General features: G+C 42.8%; 1 protein-coding gene across 4 annotated transcripts in view; it reads right to left on the bottom strand.

Moving 5' to 3' along the window:
• Positions 1 to 15: 15 nt before the first annotated feature.
• actn1 (actinin, alpha 1) overlaps positions 16 to 22136 on the bottom strand; it is a 54500-nt gene continuing 32379 nt past the window's right edge. The window contains exons 4-22 of one of the 4 annotated variants that reach the window (XM_061082251.1): positions 20973 to 21059; positions 20307 to 20394; positions 17265 to 17343; positions 16045 to 16126; positions 15168 to 15253; positions 10729 to 10821; positions 9296 to 9526; positions 8435 to 8582; positions 8131 to 8281; positions 7547 to 7655; positions 7229 to 7369; positions 6364 to 6546; positions 6080 to 6214; positions 5719 to 5898; positions 5028 to 5174; positions 2574 to 2654; positions 2195 to 2260; positions 1713 to 1871; positions 16 to 617 (exon numbers count right to left, since the gene is read on the bottom strand). In XM_061082251.1, coding sequence (XP_060938234.1) covers positions 459 to 617; positions 1713 to 1871; positions 2195 to 2260; positions 2574 to 2654; positions 5028 to 5174; positions 5719 to 5898; positions 6080 to 6214; positions 6364 to 6546; positions 7229 to 7369; positions 7547 to 7655; positions 8131 to 8281; positions 8435 to 8582; positions 9296 to 9526; positions 10729 to 10821; positions 15168 to 15253; positions 16045 to 16126; positions 17265 to 17343; positions 20307 to 20394; positions 20973 to 21059 — 2405 coding nt within the window. In that variant the 3' untranslated portion in view covers positions 16 to 458. Of the gene's footprint in view, positions 618 to 1712; positions 1872 to 2194; positions 2261 to 2573; positions 2655 to 5027; positions 5175 to 5718; positions 5899 to 6079; positions 6215 to 6363; positions 6547 to 7228; positions 7370 to 7546; positions 7656 to 8130; positions 8282 to 8434; positions 8583 to 9295; positions 9527 to 10728; positions 10822 to 13864; positions 13951 to 15167; positions 15254 to 16044; positions 16127 to 17264; positions 17344 to 20306; positions 20395 to 20972; positions 21060 to 22136 lie in introns of all 4 variants that reach the window. The other 3 variants (XM_061082249.1, XM_061082250.1, XM_061082252.1) reach the window with 3 other exon arrangements.

Genomic DNA, 22136 nt, shown 5'->3' with positions numbered 1-22136 from the left:
AATAAGAAGAGGAAGTATAGCAATTTTTCTTTATTACAATTCTTGTCTCTTATTTTCAATCAGGTGAAGAAAAATACCTTTTTTGTTCAGTATAATAAAATATGTTAACTTTATTCATTTTATGAAGAAAAACAATGACAACAAGAAAATAAAAACAGAAACAAACATTTTTTCTCTCTCCCTCTTTGTAAACCTGGAGAGCTGCTGCATCGCGTGGGAAACAAAAAACAACGGAGACAGAGCGTGAGGGAGCGGTGACGAGGCCGGACAGCTGGGAGGAGGAGGAGGAGGAGGAGGAGGAGGAGGAAACAGAGGATAGTGACGAGGAGATAAGGCCAGAGACGTACAAAAAATGAGCGTAGTAGGACAGGAGTGTGGTGCCCGGGGCAGTCGGAGGACGTGGCGGTGATCGGAGCAGGTGGGCTGGTGGTCCCGAGTCAGGACGACTGACAGAGTGTTCAGAGGTCACTCTCTCCGTACAGAGCGGTAGAGAAGGACATGTAGTCCAGGGCTCCTGGCACGCCGTCGGGCCCGGTGTAGGGCGCCATGCGGGCCATGCAGTACTCGGCCTGGTCCGGAGGCAGCTCCCGGCGAAGCTCATCGGCTAAAATGTAGTTCTGCAGAGGAGGAGAAAACAAAATGACATGATTTTCATGTTAGAACAGAAGCTGAGAGAGCGATTATAAACACTTTACTAACAGTCTGGATATAATTCAAAGTCATTATCTACTAGAGAGACTTGTGACTATTTCCAGTCACACTCAGAATCAACAATCACAGTCACGTTCAGCTCTTTGTTTATTTGAACCTTTTGTAGAGATGCTGAGAGCTGGAAGAAATGAGTCAGTGCTAAACAAAGTGAAACAGACCAGAGAGCAGCAGCTATTTGGCAGATCAGCCCAGTGGAAAACAGGCTGGAGCTAAACTGAGCAGGTGATAAACAGGATTCCCACTCCGCTCCTTTTCTGTTCGATGAGTACGTAACTCACACTCGACCAGAAATCACTTTTTATATCCTTAGCTACTGATGAGATTCCTGGCTTCACTATTTCTCTGGCTGGGAGTTTCTGAACTTCCTCTGTGGTCAAAGTACTTAAATAGATGAACTAAAAACAATCTTTATTTTTAAACAAACATAAACAAACATAAAAACGTTTAGAATATAGGCTCATGGCTAAGAGGAATTAAAATGCACGTTGTTCTATAAGAAAAGCTCAAAAACAATCTTTCTCTGGTGGTGTGATATCATTTTACTTTATGTTATGAATGTTTGCTACTTTCTGGAATGTAAACACAACATTGATATGTACTTTTAAGGTGATGTAGTGAACTTGTTCAATCTCCTAATCTTTCTTTTAGTTCTGTTTTTGGTCTCTTTCGTCTCCTGAGAAAAATGTCTGGTTCTTTAGCTTTTAACTTTGCACAGCAGGTAGACAGATTCTGTCAACAGCCAAAATAAACACAGATAAAAGCACCGAAAATTAACCAAATAAATAAAGTTGTCGTCTGTAAAAACCCAGACAAGCTGCAGATTTACTTCTTATTACAAATCCACATATTATCCAGGTCATGCTCTATTTTTACTTCTTCAGATCTTACTTTTTTCCCGGTTTTCTTTAAAACTGTTTTACATACTCGTCTTTTTACCAGACTTTCCAGCATTTTTACCCTTCTTATGTAAAACTTCTTCAGATTCCGTGGTTTAACCGTACCTTATCCCCGGCCAGGACCTTGAAGGAGGCCATCACTTGGTCGGCCGTGTCCGTGTCGGCCGTCTCGCGGGACATGAAGTCGATGAAGGCCTGGAAGGTGACGATGCCCATCCTGTTGGGGTCCACTATGCTCATGATGCGGGAGAACTCGTTTTCACCCTGGAGGCAGGAGAAAGGAAGCTCAGTTGCCATGATGATGGGTTCCGTGGCAACACAGCAAATGACTGACACCCTACATAAGGTGGTTTAACTTATTCTGATCTTTACATGGTACACGAGTGATTACTAGATTATTCTGAGGTTCTGTTGAGTGAAAATCTCTAATTTCTATGAACAAAACAAAGTTAAACAGCACAAACAGTTTTTTTTTCAAATTGAAATACAGTTAAAGTTACAGCTACAGTATTTATTACCATCTCCAGCAGGTTTCAATAATCACACACAGTCACATGTTCATGCTTGAAGGGTGCTCATGGCTTTACCAGGTTGTAACCCATGGAGATAAGGCAGGTTTTGAAGTCTTCAGCCTCCATGTTTCCTGTTCTCTTCTACAAGGTCAGCGATGGACAAACGAGACCAGGAGGAGGAGAGAGAGAGAGATAGAAACAGGGAGAAGCAGGGATAGGAGAGGAAGTCATTGGAAGAATAAAGGAGGAACAAAGAGTCGAGGGAGGAAACGCCGCAGCAATCCACCAAAAGGGGGCGTTGCCAGTTGAAGGTAGGAAGTAAAGGTGAGAGGAGAGAGAGAGAGGGAGGATTGGGGGAGGAAAAGAATACGAAAGGGGGGAAAAGGTACAAAAGAACAAAAAAAAGGAAACCAGTTAAACCTCTCACCGCGGGGGTGTGGCTACGTTTCAGTACCTGTGCATCGTTGGCGATATCGAAGCCGAGGCTGATCAGGCAGGCCTTGAACTCCTCCGCGCCCAGAGTGCCCGAGCGGTCCTGGGGGGGGTGGGGCCAGTGCCAGGCGAGGCGTCGGGGGGGCCACAGGCCATGCAGCAACACATACAGCAGTGATGGTGTGAAGGGGGTGGGTGGGGGGGGTAAGACAGGGAGGCAGGTGAGGTGGTGGTGGTGGTGTGGGAGATGGGGGAGGGTGGAGGGAGTGCACCATGCACAGGGACAGATGTGAGGGGTAGGGGGGGTGGGGGGGTGGGGGGTGAAGGGAGAGGGTCATGCACCAGAGGTAGAGAACAGAGAACACAGTGCATATTCATTAGGATCTGGCAGGTGACCACACGGGGGCAGCAGAGCATTCAGGGGCGTTAAGGTGCAGAGTGGCAGGCAGACTCCTGGGCCCGGGGGTGAGGTTATTCATCCAGGACACAGAGTACTTCACAACACACAGTACAAGTACCTTCTCTGTACAGGCAGAGCTTCATTAAACACTTTTATATACACATTCATATCTTAATACTCATATCTTAATTATGCTGTAGATCAAGGCCATAAGACTTTTAAACTCCTCTGAACTGCAATAACTCCACCAAACCAGCACCCTGGCATATTTGCACTACTGCACAAATTGCACTATTGTTGTTTTATTTTTCTCTTCACCTGTAAAGATATATATTTAGATATATGTATATTTTATTTTTAAAATTTTTGATATTCTATTTTATTCTATTTTATACTATTTCTATTTTTATTAAATTTTTTTGGTTGTAATTACTTGAGCATTGCTTAAAGAGAGCCTGTGACGAAGTATTTCATTGCCAGCGACTGCTTCATGCTATCTCTGTGCATTTGACAATAAAAATCTTGAAACTTGAATCTTGAATCATTCTGTGCTTCCCCTGATAAAGGCCTTAACGGCTGAAACACGCTTTTGAACTTACCACCTCCTTCAGTGCCTCACATTGCACAATGCACATGGGTACGATCCTATCTTATTGTTTCATACATTGATATAACGTACATGTGTATACACTGGCCTGGGAGGCAGCTAATGATTATTATTTCCAGTATTTTGCTTTGCTAAGGAGGTTTCAGGTTTCACCCCTTTGATCGGTAAGATTACGCATAAAACTACCCGACGGCTTTGCATGAAACTTTGAGGAAGACGTGAAATTGACGAAGGAAGAACGGCTTGAATTTTGCTGCAGATCCGGATCAGGGGACAGATCCAGGAATTATTTTTCAACATCGCGAGATAAGGCTCAGATTAAGGCGTCTTAAGATCTTTGGTGTTATGTAAATTAATGTCTGGTTTTGTATTTTAATGTCGTGGCAAACTAAGAAATGACAGAAATCCAGTTTGAGAAGCTGGAATCAGTTTTGCTTGAAATAGTTTAAAATTCTCTACATGTCACTTTTGATCCTTTTCCACATGATTATCAACAGTTGTTGAGATTTCTGTAACTAAATCAATCAATTTATCACTAAACTGCGTCAGGAAGCTTTGACGTGTGGAAGCTTGATCCAAATGAAATATAAGAATAACGGCTCAGACCGTCCTCCTCAGGTATTTATTAACAATAGGGCAGCTCTGGAAGAATGTATGAGGTAATGGTGGCGTCCAGGGGAGAGCTGGGGTGAGGAGGAGGAGGAGGAGGAGGAGGGTGAGCTAAAAAAAAACTCATCCATAATTGGTGCTGCTCCTGTCAGGGTGAGCCCCAGTGTAAACACAGAGTTCTGGGGTCGGAACAGAGCGAACACAGGAGCTTTTGTAGAAACAGGCTTCGGTGGGAAGAGACTGTGTTTAAACCAGATTCGCTGTTTTTGCAGATTTAACTTTCACTCAGACGCTGATTCTGGCTTCCTTTCTTATTCTTCTTGCTCGTGTCACTGTACTTTAATTCCCTTTTCAACCGAGCACTAAGGTCAGTACACAGCCGGATGCCTTTCACACACAAACTGTTCACTCTGCACACTCGTCTGGTTAAAGGATCGATAAAGACCAGCAACACCTCGGGAAGAGAAATCCTCACCTCAACGGCTTCTTGTTGCGGAGGAAGTCTAAATGTATAAAAGACAAACTCGTGACTCCACACGTCAGAAACACATATTTTAGAATTATTGTTCGACATTTTGGGAAATAAGCTGTTTTCTTGCTAAAAATTTAATAAGGAGACTGATACCAATCTCACGTCTGTACGAAAAAACAGTTAAGTTTGAGATGTCACTCAGCGAGAGAGTGAACTCACTTATTCCCCACGTGTCAAGCCCTGGATTTACAAACATGAAACCTTTCTGCTCCTGCTCCTGTTTCATTAAACGTCTGTTTTCCAAAAACCAAACTGCAAATGAGGAGCACACAACCCCCGACACGTCTCCTGGCCTCCGTCTGCACGGGGACTCGGTTCCACTACTGACCCTGTCGAAGTGGTTGAAGGACGCCCGGAACTCGTTCAGCTGCTCCTGGCTGATGCCCTTGGCGTCTCGCGTCAAGATCTGGTTCTCGATCTCGTTGATGGTGCGGGCGATGGTGGTGAGTAGCTGCTCCCAGCCCACACGGATGTGCTGCAGAGGAGAGAGAGAGACGGAGAGACACAGGGAGGAAGAGGAAGTTTAATCTGGGTCAGGGAAGAGGTGTGAAGTAAAAGAGTCTCAGGTCAATTACTTTAACTGGGATTAAACCGTGAGTCAAACACTGGCTGTGGATGATAAGTTGTTTGTTTTGTCCCGTGTGGAGGAAAAAGGGCTGATGAAGTTTACAGCCGAGAAAAGAACAGACGTGTCTGACGGGAACTGGGAAATGTGGCTCTGTCAGCAAAGTGGTTATTGAGTCAGTGGCTTGTACGAAAAACATATTCACACAATTAAAAACTATTCCTGACAGACGGTTTATAGTGTCGCACGTGGCTGACGAGTAGAATCAAGGTATTTCTGTTCATTGAGACTGGAGGTAAGTTGCCGTGTAAGAGAAAAAATGTAATTAAACTCTTTCCTGTAGTCATCTTATAACTCTGCTTCTCCTGGTTCTTCACTCTGTGGTGAACCTCGACCATCTGAAACCAGTGTGGCTCTACACCACATTGAGTTGTTCCTCGAGTGCCGCTCTCACCTCCATGGTGTAGTTGGTGTGCTTGTTGTCGAAGATGAGCGCCTCCTGGATGAGCTGGTGGTCTCCCTCCAGCTGGTCGATCTTTGGCTTGTAGTTGACGATGCTCTTCTCGTACTGACGGAGGTTTGTCAGCTGGTCCTCGAGGGTCCCGTGCATCTCGATGGAGATACGGCCGATTTCCTGCAGTCGCGCAGACACACACACACACACACACACAGACACACACACACACACACACACACACACACACAAATAAAATGAAGTTATTATCCTTTGTCATAAACTATATTGCCCGACCAAACTTATCAGGCCTCGTTCTGAACGTGGTCGTTTGACTTGTTGGCTCCGGTTTCACACTGACCTCCATCTTTGTCTGGATCCAGGGCCCGATGACATTGGCCTGGTTTGCAAACTGTCTGCGCAGACGCTCGTTGTTCTGCTGTCGGGCGTGTTCCTCGATCAGGGCCTGGTCGCGCTGCGGCACCAGCTGCCTGACCTGCAGGGGGCAGGAGAGAGACGGAAAGAAAGGGACATCTAGAATAAAACAACTTAAATCCTCCACTCGGTATCTCTATCAAAATCTCCCATGAAGGACTGTGCAGACACAAACCACCAGACTAGATCTCCCTTCACTGATCTCATTACCTTGTCCCATTTGGCGTTGACCTCCTGTGGGTTGATGGTGGTGTAGGGGTTGGTCCCGGCCATGTTCACATGATAGGTCTGCACGATCTTGGAGATCTCGTTGTGGATGCCCAGGATGGCCTGGCGCTCCTTGTCCGCCTCCGGCAGCGTGGCCTTGAACTGCTCGTGGGCTGTGCTCAATCCCTGAGACACGGAATTAAAAAATATAAAACACAAGAAAAACAACAAGCGATCACTTTCATTCATGCAACTCTGTCAGGAAAATACTGGAATGTAGAAATGAGAAGTTGCAGGGTTACAGGAGGTTGCACCATGTTTATTTCTGGGCTTGGTGTATTTGCTTATCTTACTTCCTACAGGAAAACCACAACATGTCGTTTTTTACAGTTGTACATAATAATAACACAATGTGGTAGAGCAGTCAGAGCCAGGCTAGCTGTTTATACCCGTTTCCAGTGTTTGTGCTAAGCCAAGCTCAGATAAATGGCATTTTACTCCGTCCTATTTATTATACATCAATTTTCTCAGATGTTTGTTCAAGTGTTAAGTGATAAGTTTAGTTTTACTTAGTTTTTTTGGTGCTGAAACTGACACGTGATTGGTTGAGAGTGTGTTTCACCAGGGAGTCGATATTGTGGCTCAACACATAATCTCTCTGGTACCAGATGGATGCGTTCGTATCCAGGATATTTGAGCTATTTTCTGGGTAATTAAGAGAAACGCAGACAAGTTATCTATCTTTATCTAGAGTCTATTATCTAACCCCTCAGTGAGCATTTCTCCCAGAATGTCAAACTATTGCTTTAACTTCTCTGCGACATATTTATTCTAGGGTGAATAAAAAGTCTCTGCTGTGAGTTCTCACCTGAATCTCTTCGATGGTGTGGACGATGAAGGTGTCCTGCAGGTCCTCCATGGCGCCCTCCATCCAGTTGTTGAATGGAGCCGCTCTTTTGGCAAACTCAAGGTACAGTTGGTCGATGGTTTCAAGCAGCTTCTCAGTTCTCTGTTAAAATAACACAAATTCAAAGGGTTTTATTGATCTTCACAGTGTAGAGGAGGGAAAGGCAAGGATACAAGAGCCGGGAGGAGAAGCCTGAAGATCACGAGTTGATATTCCTGCTCCGATCACAACAAGAGGGATGTGAAGTTAGAAATGTAACTCTCCAGTAACTGGTCTCACCTGCAAAGCCTCATTGCGAGTCTGGGTCAGATTTCCCAGTAAGTCCCACTGGTCGCAGATCCGCTGGCAGCGAGCGTTTACACTGGGGGAGTCGTAGTAGTCCAGCTCACTGGAGCACAAACAGACGAGAACACAGGAGATTTATCATCATCATCATCATCATCATCCTCATGTGGGAAATAACCACAGTTCTGACTTGGACTAAATCTGGTGAATTAATTTGGTTGTTTTTAAACCATCGTCTTCCTCTGGTGCAGATTAATGAGTCTGTGATTCTGCTGAGAATTTGTTACTCATCTTGATTGTTTGTTGTTCTGTGGCGTGAAGGTTGTTTTTCAACGAGCTCCTGAAGGGATTCTTTGAGGGTCATATTTCTTTTCTTCTTTATTTTTGGTTACTTACACCATTTATTTTTTATTTGATGTGAAAATATGTATAATAATAAAGTTTGAGATCATTATAGAGAGACACCAGATGATTAACACAACCATGGAAGACAGCAGAATGAACCTAACAATCATCCCTCATTCCGTCCTATTCTATTCTTTCCTTCCATCTTTTCTACCATCGACTCAGCCTCTTACTTTAACTCCTGTGCGATGGCTGCGATCTGCTCCACCCGGTCCTGATGAGCAGCCAGGTCGCTCTCGAAGGCCTCGTGTTTCTTCAGCAGAGCTTTGATCTCCGACAGAGAGGCCGTCTCGTAGTCACTCTTCTGCAGCATCTCCTCCTTACCTGCAGGGGGAGACAGAAAATTGGTTCAGGGAAGTTACAGTAAGTATCTTAGTCATTCAAACTAAATTCGGTCAACAGGGACACTTGAACTGGACACGATCTTTACATCAGAGGCACTAACTGGTTATCAGCTCCATTTTGAATTCTCCGTACCTTCAGTCCAGGCCTCGTGGATCGCTGCTTTTTGGCGGAACTTCTCTGCCAGGTGGTCGAGCCTTTCCAGCCGGCGGATCTCGTTGAGGAGCCACTCCTCATATCCCTTCTCCGCTCCCTCCAGACTCCCCCATGCATTGTTAATGTCCTGGATGAGGCAGAGGAAAATACTCAAGGATTCAGTCACGAGAGACACAGAAAACAACATACAGGTGGAATCAGGTGTAAATTAGGAGATGTCTACAAATAGTGGGCATTAAGTTGGTTTGCACAATATTTACTGAGGTCAAACTAAAGTTAAATCTGCTTTGACAGATATGTTTGGCCACTTGTGGACATCGGAAACACAAAACTCTTCTTATCGCCCCAATTTCTTTCTGCTTCTGACCTTGAAACTGTAAAAACAAAACTGCTCAGATATGAAACCTCCTTCACATTATACTGTGTGATTTGATCCATTGTAAATACAGGAATTAGAGTTATGTTGTAGAAACTCCAACAACAAAATACACTTGGTTGATATTTTAAGAAGAAACAGAAATATGAACATGCAATTGTGTGCTTCTATAAATACACAACTATATACAATTTCAATCCTTGGTTTACAGGTTCAAAAGTATTTTGGCTGCATCCTATGTACTTATACTGAAGGTCATGATGATCAAGGTTATATTCAGGCTGTTATAGTAACCAAGTGAGACTCAGGTTTATAATGTCCCCTGACATCATGTAATTCAAGTCAGTTGAAGTTACTCACAAAAACTTGTCTTGGCCCGAGGAGAGTTGGAATTACAAAACTTTCCTAAACTTTTCTTGGAGAACTCTGAGTGTTTGTGTGCGGGTTTGAACTCGGCGACCTACCGAGACCATCTTTCCCTCCGAGGGCATGAAGGCGGGCCGGTTGCTGAGCCTCAGCTTGGTCTGCAGGGTGTTGAAGTTGATCTCCAGCTGGCACTTCTCCTGCACTTTGGGCGGCTTGTGGAGGCGGCGGTAATCTCTGAAGTCCTCCAGCTTCTGCTGCATGGCCTGCATGGTGTTCTCCGGCAAGCGGTTCTCCAGCCAGGGAATAGTACGACGGATCCACTCCAGCAGCTGGCATGCGTGAGAGCGTGTGTGTGTGTGTGTGTGTGTGTGTGTGTGTGTGTTAAAGGTGGCGAATAAGAGGAAGAAAATGGAGGAAAAACAAGTTCAAGGACAAAAAGCCGGTCAGGAAGGCAAAGGAGAATCGTGCAAATAGGACAGAAATGCAGAATCATGATCGATGGAGAGGAAAGAGAGGAAGTAAATGAGATGTAGTGGATGTGATTCATGTGTGGAAACAAATAACAGGGTAAGAAACTTGGTTAGATGAGTTGTTTTGATAATTTCTTCAAATCTAACTGAGAGTACACTAATGTCTGAAGTATCTTAAATAGTCCATAACTGTGCTGTTGGATGTTTTATCCCATCACTAAAGAGTTTGAGTAAATCTGATGATAAGCGTGCAGATTTGAAACTTGCTTTTAAAAGCTAGTCCATAATATTAGAAATAACCTTTTTATGTAACCTTTGACTTTTTGTCAGCTGATTCTGCAATACGAGATTACTGAGCTTTCCATAGACAGTGAATGCATCACATAGAAGTCTTTTCAAAATAAAAGGCTTCCAGCGACTGTAACATCCCATCGATAATTTAACTAAATCGACCCGAGGAAAAAAAGGAGACAAATAAAATGCTCACTAATACGGAATAAACACTACGTTTGGTCTGAAAAGACTTTAAGATAAAACACAATTTCTCAAGGTCACAACTTCCTAAAACCTGAGTTAATTTCTTCATATACTTTCTTGGCTCGACCAACAGTTTAAAACTCAAAGTCACGATTACATGAGACTAAGAGAAGCGGTTCTCAAAACAAATTATTTCAGTTTCAATATTGATAACAAGGTCTCTACGACTCAAGTTTCATAATGTAACGTTAACCTTAACCTTAACTGGAACCTAAGTCTGCCTTTATCAATCTAAATATGTATATGATAGAAAATGAGCTGAAGAAAAGTATTTTAAACAAGTTAAAAATAGTTCATAATCTTTTACACATGTTCTTCTTTGTTGCATCTTTATGCTCGAGCCTCACAGCCACAGTGTTAATCTCGTTTGTGGCCTCTAACCCTGCACCTGCACGGAGCACAGACACCCCCGGGCTGAGGGAGGTGGAGGTGGGGGGGAGTGACTCAACAAGGGGGAGACAGCGGGGTCAGTGGTGGTGCAGGACAATCACAGGATAATAGGGGAGGAGTGGGGGTGTGCTCACATCACTGGCCAGCTTCTCATAGTCCTCCATCAGCTGCTCATTCTCTTGGTTGACGGCCAGCACCTTGCAGATCCTGTTGGCCGCCGTCTCCGCCTGGAAGACGAGGACGATGGGGGAGAAAGAGGGTGAGACGCAGGGATGTCACTGAGCTCTGGTGCTATTCTGTGTTTCTGTGCTGTACCTGGGGTGAGATGCATGAAGCTAAAGCAATGCCTCTGATTTATTTTGACTTGCATATCTGCCTACGCTACAGGACATTTCCCGAAGAAGTCGTTTTTTGGGGGACGAAGCAATAAAGTAAGTAAAACCAGGGCGTCCTGCTATTTGCTGGTCTCTGTGTGTTTCTGTCTGAGCTGGTGTGTTCGCACCCTGAATGTCACCAAAATGTCCAAAGATTAATAATCTCTTTCCTGCAGGACGGACTCTAGAGAGTCATCCCAGCGAACCTGCTGTCAGGAGCAGGTTCACCTTCCTCTCTGCACCACGGTCTTTTTATAGACCAGCAGCGCACAGTGTGTTATTTCAGCCTCTGAGCCGACACACAGGGACGAGAGGAGGAAAGAAAAGAGGCTCCGGAGAGAATAGGAAAATAAAACCAGCCCAGAGGGAGAGCGGGGGGGGGGGGAGAGAAAAGAGAGAGAGGCTCATCCATGACACAACACTTCCTCAACACGGCCTGTCATTCCTCATCACTATACGCTGGAAATGCATGAGCGAAGCAGAGTTTCCATGACAACATGCAGTCGGTGAACCGGCTGGGTTCAGGACTGAGGAGTGACTGTGGTCAGGAAACTCTCTGAAAACAGGAGCAAAGGTTTTCATAGTGGAGATAGAGGCAGAGATTCAAGCAACATGCAGAAAGTCTGGAACATTTAGAAATGTGACATAATGAAGCAGAAATGAACTTTTCAGGTCAAAGCGCCTCAGATAATATCAAATCGACAACTCAAAAAGAAAAGTGTAATAATAAAAACCTTCACTCAGGAGCAAAAGTCTGTCATCAAATTCAAAAATAAATAATAGTGTGACATTTATGGTGATAATTATCGATATCAGCTGTTTTTATCTGTTTCTTATGTATAATTTAGGCTCAAATCACCAACTGCCTACTTTCCACTCGAGGGGGAACACTATATTTAGTCAGGTATGAAAGTGGTTTCAACTGGAATAGTTCAATCTTTATGAATAAGTTGAGCTTTATTTTAGATTTTTCTCATTAATAAATCATATCAGTGACGTATTCTGGATCTCAGTGAATCTCTGTTTAACCTCTCAGCAACTTTTTTAGTTTATTCACGGACGTCACCACAACATTTATCCACTGTTTCTTCTGAGAGTTGTGACACTATAGGAGTGGAGCTGCTGGAGCCAAGAGTCAATTAGTAGAATCTTTTAACTTAGAATAAATAACAATTTGGCATTTATGGTGATAATTATTAATATGGAGAGATTTGGCCTCATCACCCAGCTCTTCACTGAATCACTATAATTTCCCTTATAAAAAAAGCTGGACAGGGAAACACGGAGTTTAACCCTCAGCCGTTTCCTTTTAGAGAGAACAGAGCCACACTGAGGTCGACTTGAATCTCCCCCCCCCACAGCTCAGAGCCGGGAGTCCCACACAGACGACAGCTTCCAGCCTCCTTTGTGAAAAGATCACGGGGGGAAACTTGGCTCGGTCGGAGACGAGCTGCGGGGGGGCTCCAGCGGGAGCAGCAGGCCGGCTGCCTTAAAAGGAGATTCAGGATGTGCAGGTCGTGCTTCTGTGAGCAAATGTTTGCAGACTCGGCTGTTTACTGAAAGCTCCGACAGCCAGCAGCTCTCCAACGACTCTGTCCTGACATCAGAGCTCAGGGATGGATTATTTGATTATCAGAGCAGAAACTATCTTTAGAGTTTCTCTGTGAGGCAAGTTTGGACCTAATATTATAAATATGTTTAAATCAGAGATCAGCATGTTTACTTCTCTAGAAGTTTTCCATTACACAAGTCGAAAAAGTTTATCGCCTTTTCCAAGTTCCTATATTCCGTCTATTTTAGTTTAAATATTATTAATAAACAGAAGTTGCACTTAATTGGTTATTCAACAGGAAAAAGTGGAAACTTACATTACCAGATATATATCAAGGTCATGTTTCAGTCATCAGTCCTATGAATATTTTTGATTGATTGATTAGATTTTCCTTCTTCATGTTGTATGGAAGCACTTCTATTAAAATGTTTGCCTTCTTTAATGCAGCAGAAAAAAACTGTAAACTCTAAACTGATCATTGATCGACTTTAAAGTTGATTTTGAATTTGCTGCGAACAATTTTTGATACAGAACAACGTTATCATTCATTTGTGTTTCTGCTGAAAACTTGACTGGTGAGACGATAAAATCTGCATTAAACCGAACGGATGTAAATTCTTATTGTGAACTTTTGACCTTTTTCAAATCACATGATGAAGTCTAACAGAAAACTACAGATTAACTCCACTTTAACTTCTATTTATGTTTTCTTGACTTCCCTGCGTAACTGTAAATGTTTAAGCTTAGTCCACGTATAATGGCAGAAAACACTTAATAACTTCCATTATGTTTCCATTAGTTTAATTAGTTTAATTAGTTCCTCTATTAAGTTAAATGTGAAGAGATTTAGTCTTAAAGACCATAATTAGCTTTAAATCACCCTACGTGTGGAATGTGTTTGTGTTTGCACTTTGTAAAACTGTCCACTTCTTATTAAACCAACGCACAATCTCAGAAATATCACATGTCAGTGAGCTCAGAGCTAAATCTTACTCTGGATTATCATCATTCAGGTTATGCTCCACTTAAAATTCATTAAATTCCTGAAATTAGTCAGATGTTCAGTTTTTGGTGTTAAAAATGCACCAATTACTGTTGAATGAGAACATTTTATTCCCCAAAAAAACTTTAAACCTTTAGTAAATTTCATATTTAAGGTTTGGAACGGCCTGAAGTTGTCGTTGTTGGTGATGCAGGGTCAGATTGTGTTATCACACTCGAGCGGTGAAAAACAAATATTGACAAAGCTGATCTGTGATTCGCTGCCAGCCGCTCACTCTGGCGAGTATCCGCTCATTGTTTGGTTCTGTTGTTGTTTGTTTGTTTGTTGTTTCCATGTCTCACCTTCTGCTTGCCTGAGAACGCGTGGTAGTAACACGACACATAAGTCATGACGGCCTTCTCATCTGGCCTCAAGGTGCTAATGATATCTGCCCAGGGAACAGAGGAAGGGGGGGAGAGGACAGAGGAGAGAGAAAAAATGCATAAGAGTAAAAGAGTGCAGAGACACAGGGGGCCAGCAGGGGGCGTATTCACAAGAGGTGGCAGCAGTGGGGTGGGGGTGCACAAGTCGTCTCCAGTCCACCAAGGAAAATCTTGATTTTCTTTGAAAGAATTTAGAATAAGTGACAAAATCTAAGTTGGAGGTTGGAGGATGAAGTGGAAATATTGAAGGTAGTTTTAAGTCTAAACTCACACATTGAAGCAAAGTGCTTCTGGTAATTTGTCCCAAAAATCTTAAAATATCAGCGACATCCTTCCTTTCTCTGAGTTTCTGAACTTTGAAACCGTTTCCTTGCTGCAGCTTCACTGGCCGAGTGTCCTCCTGCACTTCTCTGACCTGTGATGCAATCTGCAGTCCAGCTGGAGTTTGGCTGGAGCAGGCCACGCCCCTCCACACTTTGCAGCTATAAACACAGACAGTTGTGCTCCAACAGCTGTGTGGAGACGCTCTCTGCTGCAGGGAGACGCTCCACCGAGCCGGGCTGTTATGTAACTCCTGCTTGAGGATGCTGTCTGAGAGGAGGAGGCCGCCTCATGCCTCCTGATGGGCTTCAAGGTCGCTGTCAGACTGACAATCACCTGTTATCCACCAGAGAGGAGCAGAGGCAGCACTTCTCTCCTGCAGAGAAACCAGGAAACGGCCTCCTGCTGAAGCCAGGCGGCTCAGATCCTTTTAGAAGAATCACCGGTTTGATTCCCGACTGTCAAGTGCCGCATATAATTTCATCCTCCACCCTCCATTACACCTGTCACTCTCAGGGCCGAGCAGAACAACATCTCGCCGCCAAGCTCGACTTGGGGCCAGCGTGTCGCTCTTCATCAGCCACTCTGGTTTTCATCACAGCCAATCATCATCACTTATCAGATAAACGCCACCGCACCTCCCTCTCCGCTCAGGGAACAGAACCCTGATCAGAAGTGAGTCCTGCGGTTACAACCGGGTGGACCGGAGACACACTTGTGCTCATCGCCTCTAAGACAGCTGTCGTCCCATCATGCAATTGGTGGCGTGAACCATGCGGAGAGTGAAGGAGAGTGACCCCTGCAGGGGGCGTGGTGCACTGCAGAGAGAAAAGGAGCCCTGTGAGGAGAAAGGAGGAAGAGGAGGAGGAGGAGGAGGAAGGAGACGCTGCATCCAGGATACCTTCTGGGCGCCTGAGAAGGCGTGGTAGAAGCTAGAGACGTAGGTCATGATCGCCTTCTCGTCCGGACGGGCAGTGCCCACAATGTCTGCGTGGGAAGAGAGGAGGTCGGGGGGGGGGGTGGAGGATGGAGGGGATGGGGGGGGGGAATCGTAGGTTTGTTAAACAGAGAACAAATACATGAAGAAACAGGAAGTGGAGCCGCGGCTCGGCTCTGCACATCAACAATAACCAGAGTGTTGTGTCCTGGTCCAGATGTGTCTCACGGGTCATGTGACGCCTCTGGACGACCTCTGAAGGTTCCAATTTATTTTCATTAAGAGAAGTGAATATGAACGATAGGACAGAAATGTAATGTTTGTGTTCCTGTGTGTGCACAGCTGCGTGTGTGGGTCACAACATCGTCTCCCAGGTCACTGAAGAAGACAAGTTGTGTCTGTGTTTTTTAAAGATTCGATTCCCACGACTGGGACGGAGCGCCGGGTCGGACGAAGCCAAAGCAAACTCCAGTCTCACGTGATCAATAAACAGGAGAGGAAGAAAAACATGGTGGGAGAGGGAGAGAGAGAGAGAGAGAGTGGGTCTTTCTCTCGGCTCATGTTTGTTCTCTGCAGATTCCTCTGGAAGCAACGGGTCCGTCGCCACTGATGTGTGATTCAGCGGCAAACGTGAGAGGTGATGTTCTACGTGTAGGAATGTGAGGAATGTGAAGAAGAAGAAATCGTGGAGCTCCGTCCTGTTTACACCTGGACGGTTCCAGCAGGAGAGCAGACGTGGCGATTTGCACTTTCAGGCTGTTGGAACAAAACGTCTGAGACAGCGTATTAAATGTCTTTGAACACGATATCGTCTCCTCGTCCCCCCCCACCGCCTGTTTACCTTCTGCGTCCAACATCTTGGGGATGTCCAGGTACTTCTCTGCCACGTCGAAGGCTGTGTTCAGGTTGGTCATGGGGTCGTCCTGTGAGGAGCAGACAGACAGATTCAGATTCTCTCTATGTCCCTGAACTCACCTGAACTCTACAGAGCTGACATTTCACAGAACGACACCCTAACCCTAACCCATAAGTGATCATTTATCAATGTATATCTTGTTTCTACTATATATTCTATCTATACATGTTTATATTTATTATATCTTCTATTATTCCTGATATGCTTTGCAATATGTAAAACAATTAGTGAGTTAAACTATTTTAATTATCCATTTATCATTTAAGTAACTTCTCTGACAAAAATAACAAACTTCCCCAGTTTCAGCTTCCGACTTGAGGATTCGATGATGTAATTTGTTGTGCATGTTAGTAAACATGTGCAGATATGTTATAAATTTAATAAAGTGATAAAGTAATAAAGACATTTATTGAAATTGATTCAAATATGTAATTGAAACAGGCATCAACTCTGTTATAGATCTGTCAAGATACTTTCTCTCAATGATAGAGGAAAGGAAAGTATAATCAATATCAACACTATATCAATCATTCATTTTGCATAATATTAATAATCAATATCTGGATATGACAACAGCGCTAATGGCCTCTCCCATCAAACACAATAAACCTCTTTATCAAACACCGTAAGTGATCATTTATCAACGTATAACTTGTTTCTACTATTTACTTAATTTTATTTATTTTAAGAATTCAATTTAAGTCCCAGAATTTGTAAAATTGTTGCAACATTATATGCAAAATACCTTCTAATATTCCTTTTATACTTTTCAACTTGTAAAACAATTACTGAGTAAAACTATTTTAATTGTCCATTTATCATTTAAGTAATTTCTCTGACAAAAATAACAAACTTTTCCCAGTTTCAGCCTCGAACTTGAGGATTCGATGATGAAATGGATTGACATTAATTCAAATATATCATTGAAAAAGGCATCAACTCTGTTATAGATCTGTCAAGATACTTTCTCTCAACGATAGAGGAAAGGAAAGTATAATTAATATCAACACAATGTCAATCCGTAATATCTGGATATGACAACAGCCCTAATGGCTCCTCCCACATGTATCTGTATCAGTATCTGTGGTCCTGAGTCTCAGTCCAGTTTGTCTCAGTCGAGCTCGTGTCAGACGACGGTCGCTCACCTTTCGCAGTTTCCCGTAGTCGATGAGTTCTGGACGGTGTCGGTGAATGAGTGCACAGAATCCCAAACCATCTTTCCAGCTGAAACAGACAGAGCGAGACGGAGACACGGCTGTGATCAGGAGAAGGGAAACACGATGAGATGAGGAGAAGACAGAGAGTTCAGCTTTAATGTTGGGTCGTCTCTAATGAGCTTCATGGGGAGAGAGACGACGGGAAATCTAGAGTAAAACACTGTCAGATGTCGAGTTCTGAAGTTTGAAGAGAATAACACGACCATTAGTCATGAAGACAGGGAGAGAGATAAGGTACAAAATACGAGTCCGATATCAAAGAGCAGTGGGGGGGGTTTCAGTTTCCAAAAAGCTGGAAACCTGGGAAAAGAGACCCGTCGAATGATTTCCAAGGACCACGATATAATTGGTAATTGCAGTTGGTTTGCGTCTGTGGGCCTGAGTCTGGACGGAGTTCAGAGAAGAGGACGTTTCACTGAACAGACACGAACCCTCAAAGCTGCTTTGCTTTCATTTTACTCAGTAATTTTCTCAGCAGGACGTCTCACACTGACTTGGTAACGTACGTACGTGGTTCACCTCGTACAGGATGCAGTCATTCAAGTTTATTTATAAATTCTATTTGAGTGTATTTTTAATTTGTAAATGTTGAACACACTCGGCTGTATTTGCCAGATTAAAGCTGATGAAGTCCGGACTTTTTCCTGAAAGTTTCCAGACGGTCTGTAGGTGAGGACACATTTCTAAAATGTCTAGAAAATGTCTGAGCGAGTGGACATGTTGATGACTTTTCTAGATCACAACAGACAGGAAGCTACAACAAAACAATATCTCATGAAAAACAGGAGCCAAACACGAAGAAGACACCGACAAACACACGCGGAGTTCATGTCTGAAAACAGCTTAAGTTAAGGAAATTATATTTTTGGCCACTTGGAGGCAGCACAACAAACTGTGAACGCAGCTTTGACTTTTATAAGTTAATATCAGAATTGAACAGTTGCAACAGACACGAAGCAACAATAGTGTTAGTACGGAGTTGTGCTCCAGTTTCAGGGCGGAGTCTGGGTTTATGACCAATACTGCAGCCAGCCACTAGGCGGCGATCAAGACGAGTTGGCTTCACTTTGGGGGAAGCCGTCACGTCGTCCATCTTTAAATCTATACCGTTAAACAACTCCTGGTAGAAATATCCAAGTCTCCAGCTGCTGAATGCTCCTCTCTGTCCCCAGCACGTCACTAACTCTGTCTGTTTCCTGCTGAGCAGGAAGCGAACGACAGGTTTATGAAGCGTTTTGCTGAAAACAGCTGCCGACGGCAAACAAAACCCAAACTGTGAAAGTGAACCCAAACTTAAAAACAGAGATTCTGTTAAAACAACAAGAGGAGAGAAGATAAAAATGTACAAGCTAAGCACTTGTTCAGTAAATGCAGCCAAATTTAAAACTGCAGCGTAAGAACTTTATCTGTAAATCAATGATTATGTGTTTAATTATCTGGAAGACATATTTTTAGTTTATCCTCCCGTGCGTCATCCATTAGCAGCTCTGTCTGAACGCAGCTCGGTGGGATGCTGCAGAGCAATCTCAATTTGGAAGAGTGGTGGAAGATTTACATGCAGCAAGTGGGTTATTTAAATGTATTACCTGCCATAAAAAAAAGTGCTTTTAATGTACAAGAGAGGCTTTTACACCGGGACTGTTATTCCTGAAGCAGCAGCAGCACTCGAGTGCTTTAGAAGAATAAACCACCTCAGCCTTCTCTCCTCCGGTTCCTCTCATCTCGGGACGGAGACGCACGTCTATCATCTCTCACAGAGCGACCACATCAAACAGCTCGGCTCTGACAGCCCCCCCCCCCATCATCAGACCTCTCCCTTTCACTTCCACTGAAGTGACCTCACCTCCACCTCTCCACCCTCGCCTCAGCTTTCATCCACATCTGAGGATCACTGTGGTCTTCTCTTAATAATTCAGCGCAGGCGTCCTGCAGCGAACGCACTCAGGACAGAAACATCCAGACAGGATGCTACAGTAACCACTTTGTAGATTTGATTAACTGCCTGCGTGCAACAAATCTACTGATAGAAATCTGAATGCGCTGCTGCCCCCCCCTCGGCTGCTCTGGTTTATGAGAACATGTCTGCTGCTGCTTCAGCTCTGCTCAACATCACCACCGTCTGAGGGCACCACTGATGTCCGGAACCGTTTCTGACATCTTATATTTACGTAATCCTGGTGGTAGATTTCTCGTAAAATCTCAAATTCATCCAGACAAACCACATTTTAATGGAAAACAGTGTCTGTGAGAGAATAGTTCCAGGATTGAAGGATTTTGTGTTTGAAGTTTCTGCTGCTGGCAGATATGTTATAATGAAAACATTAAGGAAACATCCAGAGTTATAATTGTTTCGTATAATTTACAAAAAACTTATAAATCACATTTTTCAACAAATGTATTTTTTTATTTAACCTTTTAAAAGTGTTATTATTATTAAAGTAGTGGTCAATTATATATTTACAAACAAAAAAAACCGTTATAACCCTTTTGTGTAAGCTAATTTGTCAGAAAGTGGTGATGGTTTTTCTTTTATTTTGAAAAATTGAAGGTCTGTCTCATCCTCACATGAACCGAAAACGCAGGTTTTACATCTAAGACCTGATCTGGTACCACTTTAAAAGTCTGGAAAAATAAAGTTCACTTATTTATATCAACGCTCCCCAAGTCAGCAAACTCTTAAAATAGTGGTATAAAAAAACAACTTGTTTACAGGGCTTGTAAATAAAAACGCTTTTGTTTACAAGCCCTGTAAAGTGGTTCAGGTATCATCAGGAGGTGTAAAGTAAAGAGGAGTCAAACACGAACGTGCAGCAAAGTGAGTTTTAAGAGAGATGACGTCGCTCTTGTTTAAATTCTCTCCCGGCAGGAAGCAGAGATCTGAACCACAGACGGTCTCTACGTCTGCTGCTCAACCTCAAATGACTGTAACTCTGCATGTGAATAAAATTAGCTTTATATCTGAAGCCTTACCTGATGTGAAAGTTCTGGATGTTGACATTCTTGTAGGGTGCAGTCTTCCTCTGGCACCACAACAGAAGGCCTTCTTTGGCAGATGTCTCTGCAGTTGGGGAGAAGGGATCATTGTGAAGTTGGAGAAACTCTCGGGCTTTTTTACTTTGACCGACTCTCCACTAATCCCAGTTTAGCGGTGGATTAAGCGGAGGTGAAGTGAATGGGAAGCATGTGTGATTGCTCAGGGATGTTTGGTGCTCTCCGGTTTCCAGCGGAGGCCGACGGGTGTCTGGTGTTGTGTCGTCACCAAACAGTGAAAGTGAAACACACTGAGAAGAGACTGTGTTTTAATCTGAAGCTGAACCGAGCCAGCCTGATCACTTCTGACAACTGCAATTGGATTACACTTTAAGTGCATTATATACGTTAACCAAGGAGACGACCATATCATCAGCATTTCCATGTGCAAAGGAAAAGAGTCGTCTGTGAAACTTTCACATTCTAATGATCCTGAGTCTATATCTGGTGTTGTGCGTGACAAAAATCGAGAGACACTGAGTCAATGAAAAGTGTTTTCAATTGCAAATAAAGACAGTGAGGAAGAGGCCTTTTGAATAAAGAGAATGAATGTGTGGAAGTGTTCTCACGCACGTTTACACACACACACACACACACACACGCTACCTTCCACAGAAATGTCTTGGATGGCAAAGCGGAGGATTATGGTCCAGATCATTCCCAGGGTCATCTTAGCGTTTCCATCTACGATCTCTGGAAGAGAAAAAGAAAAACAACAACAATTTAGAATTGACGCACTTTCAATTCACATTTGACGACATCAAGGTACTGATTTGATTATTTCTATGGGGACTGGGAAGTCACAGGATATCACATGATATCACATGATATCACATGATATCACATGATATCACATCTATCTATCTATCTATCTATCTATCTATCTATCTATCTATCTATCTATCTATCTATCTATCTATCTATCTATCTATCTATCTATCTATCTATCTATCTATCTATCTATCTATCTATCTATCTATCTATCTATCTATCTATCTATCTATCTATCTATCTATCTATCTATCTATCTATCTATCTATCTATCTATCTATCCGTCTATCTATCTATCTATCTATTAATCCACCTATCTATGTATCTATCTATCTATTAATCCACCTATCTATCTATCTATCTATCTATCTATCAATCTATCTATCTATTAATCCACCTATCTATTAATCATCTATCTATCCAACTATCCATCCAACTATCCATCTAACTATCTATCTATCTATCTATCTATCTATCTATCTATCTATCTATCTATCTATCTATCTATCTATCTATCTATCTATCTATCTATCTATCTATCTATCTATCTATCTATCTATCTATCTATCTATCTATCTATCTATCTATCTATCTATCTATCTATCTATCTATCTATCTATCTATCTATCCACCTATCTATCTATCTATCTATCTATCTATCTATCTATCTATCTATCTATCTATCTATCTATCTATCTATCTATCTATCTATCTATCTATCTATCTATCTATCTATCTATCTATCTATCTATCTATCTATCTATCTATCTATCTATCTATCTATCTATCTATCTATCTATCTATCTATCTATTAATCCACCTATCTATTAATCATCTATCTATCTATCTATCTATCTATCTATCTATCTATCTATCTATCTATCTATCTATCTATCTATCTATCTATCTATCTATCTATCTATCTATCTATCTATCTATCTATCTATCTATCTATCTATCTATCTATCTTTCTATCTATCTATCTATCTATCTATCTAT

The sequence above is a fragment of the Limanda limanda genome, chromosome 12, assembly GCF_963576545.1.
Source record: "Limanda limanda chromosome 12, fLimLim1.1, whole genome shotgun sequence".
NCBI lineage: Eukaryota > Metazoa > Chordata > Actinopteri > Pleuronectiformes > Pleuronectidae > Limanda > Limanda limanda.
Note: the sequence above shows the minus strand (reverse complement) of the source record. Positions and strands in the feature narration are given on the sequence as shown.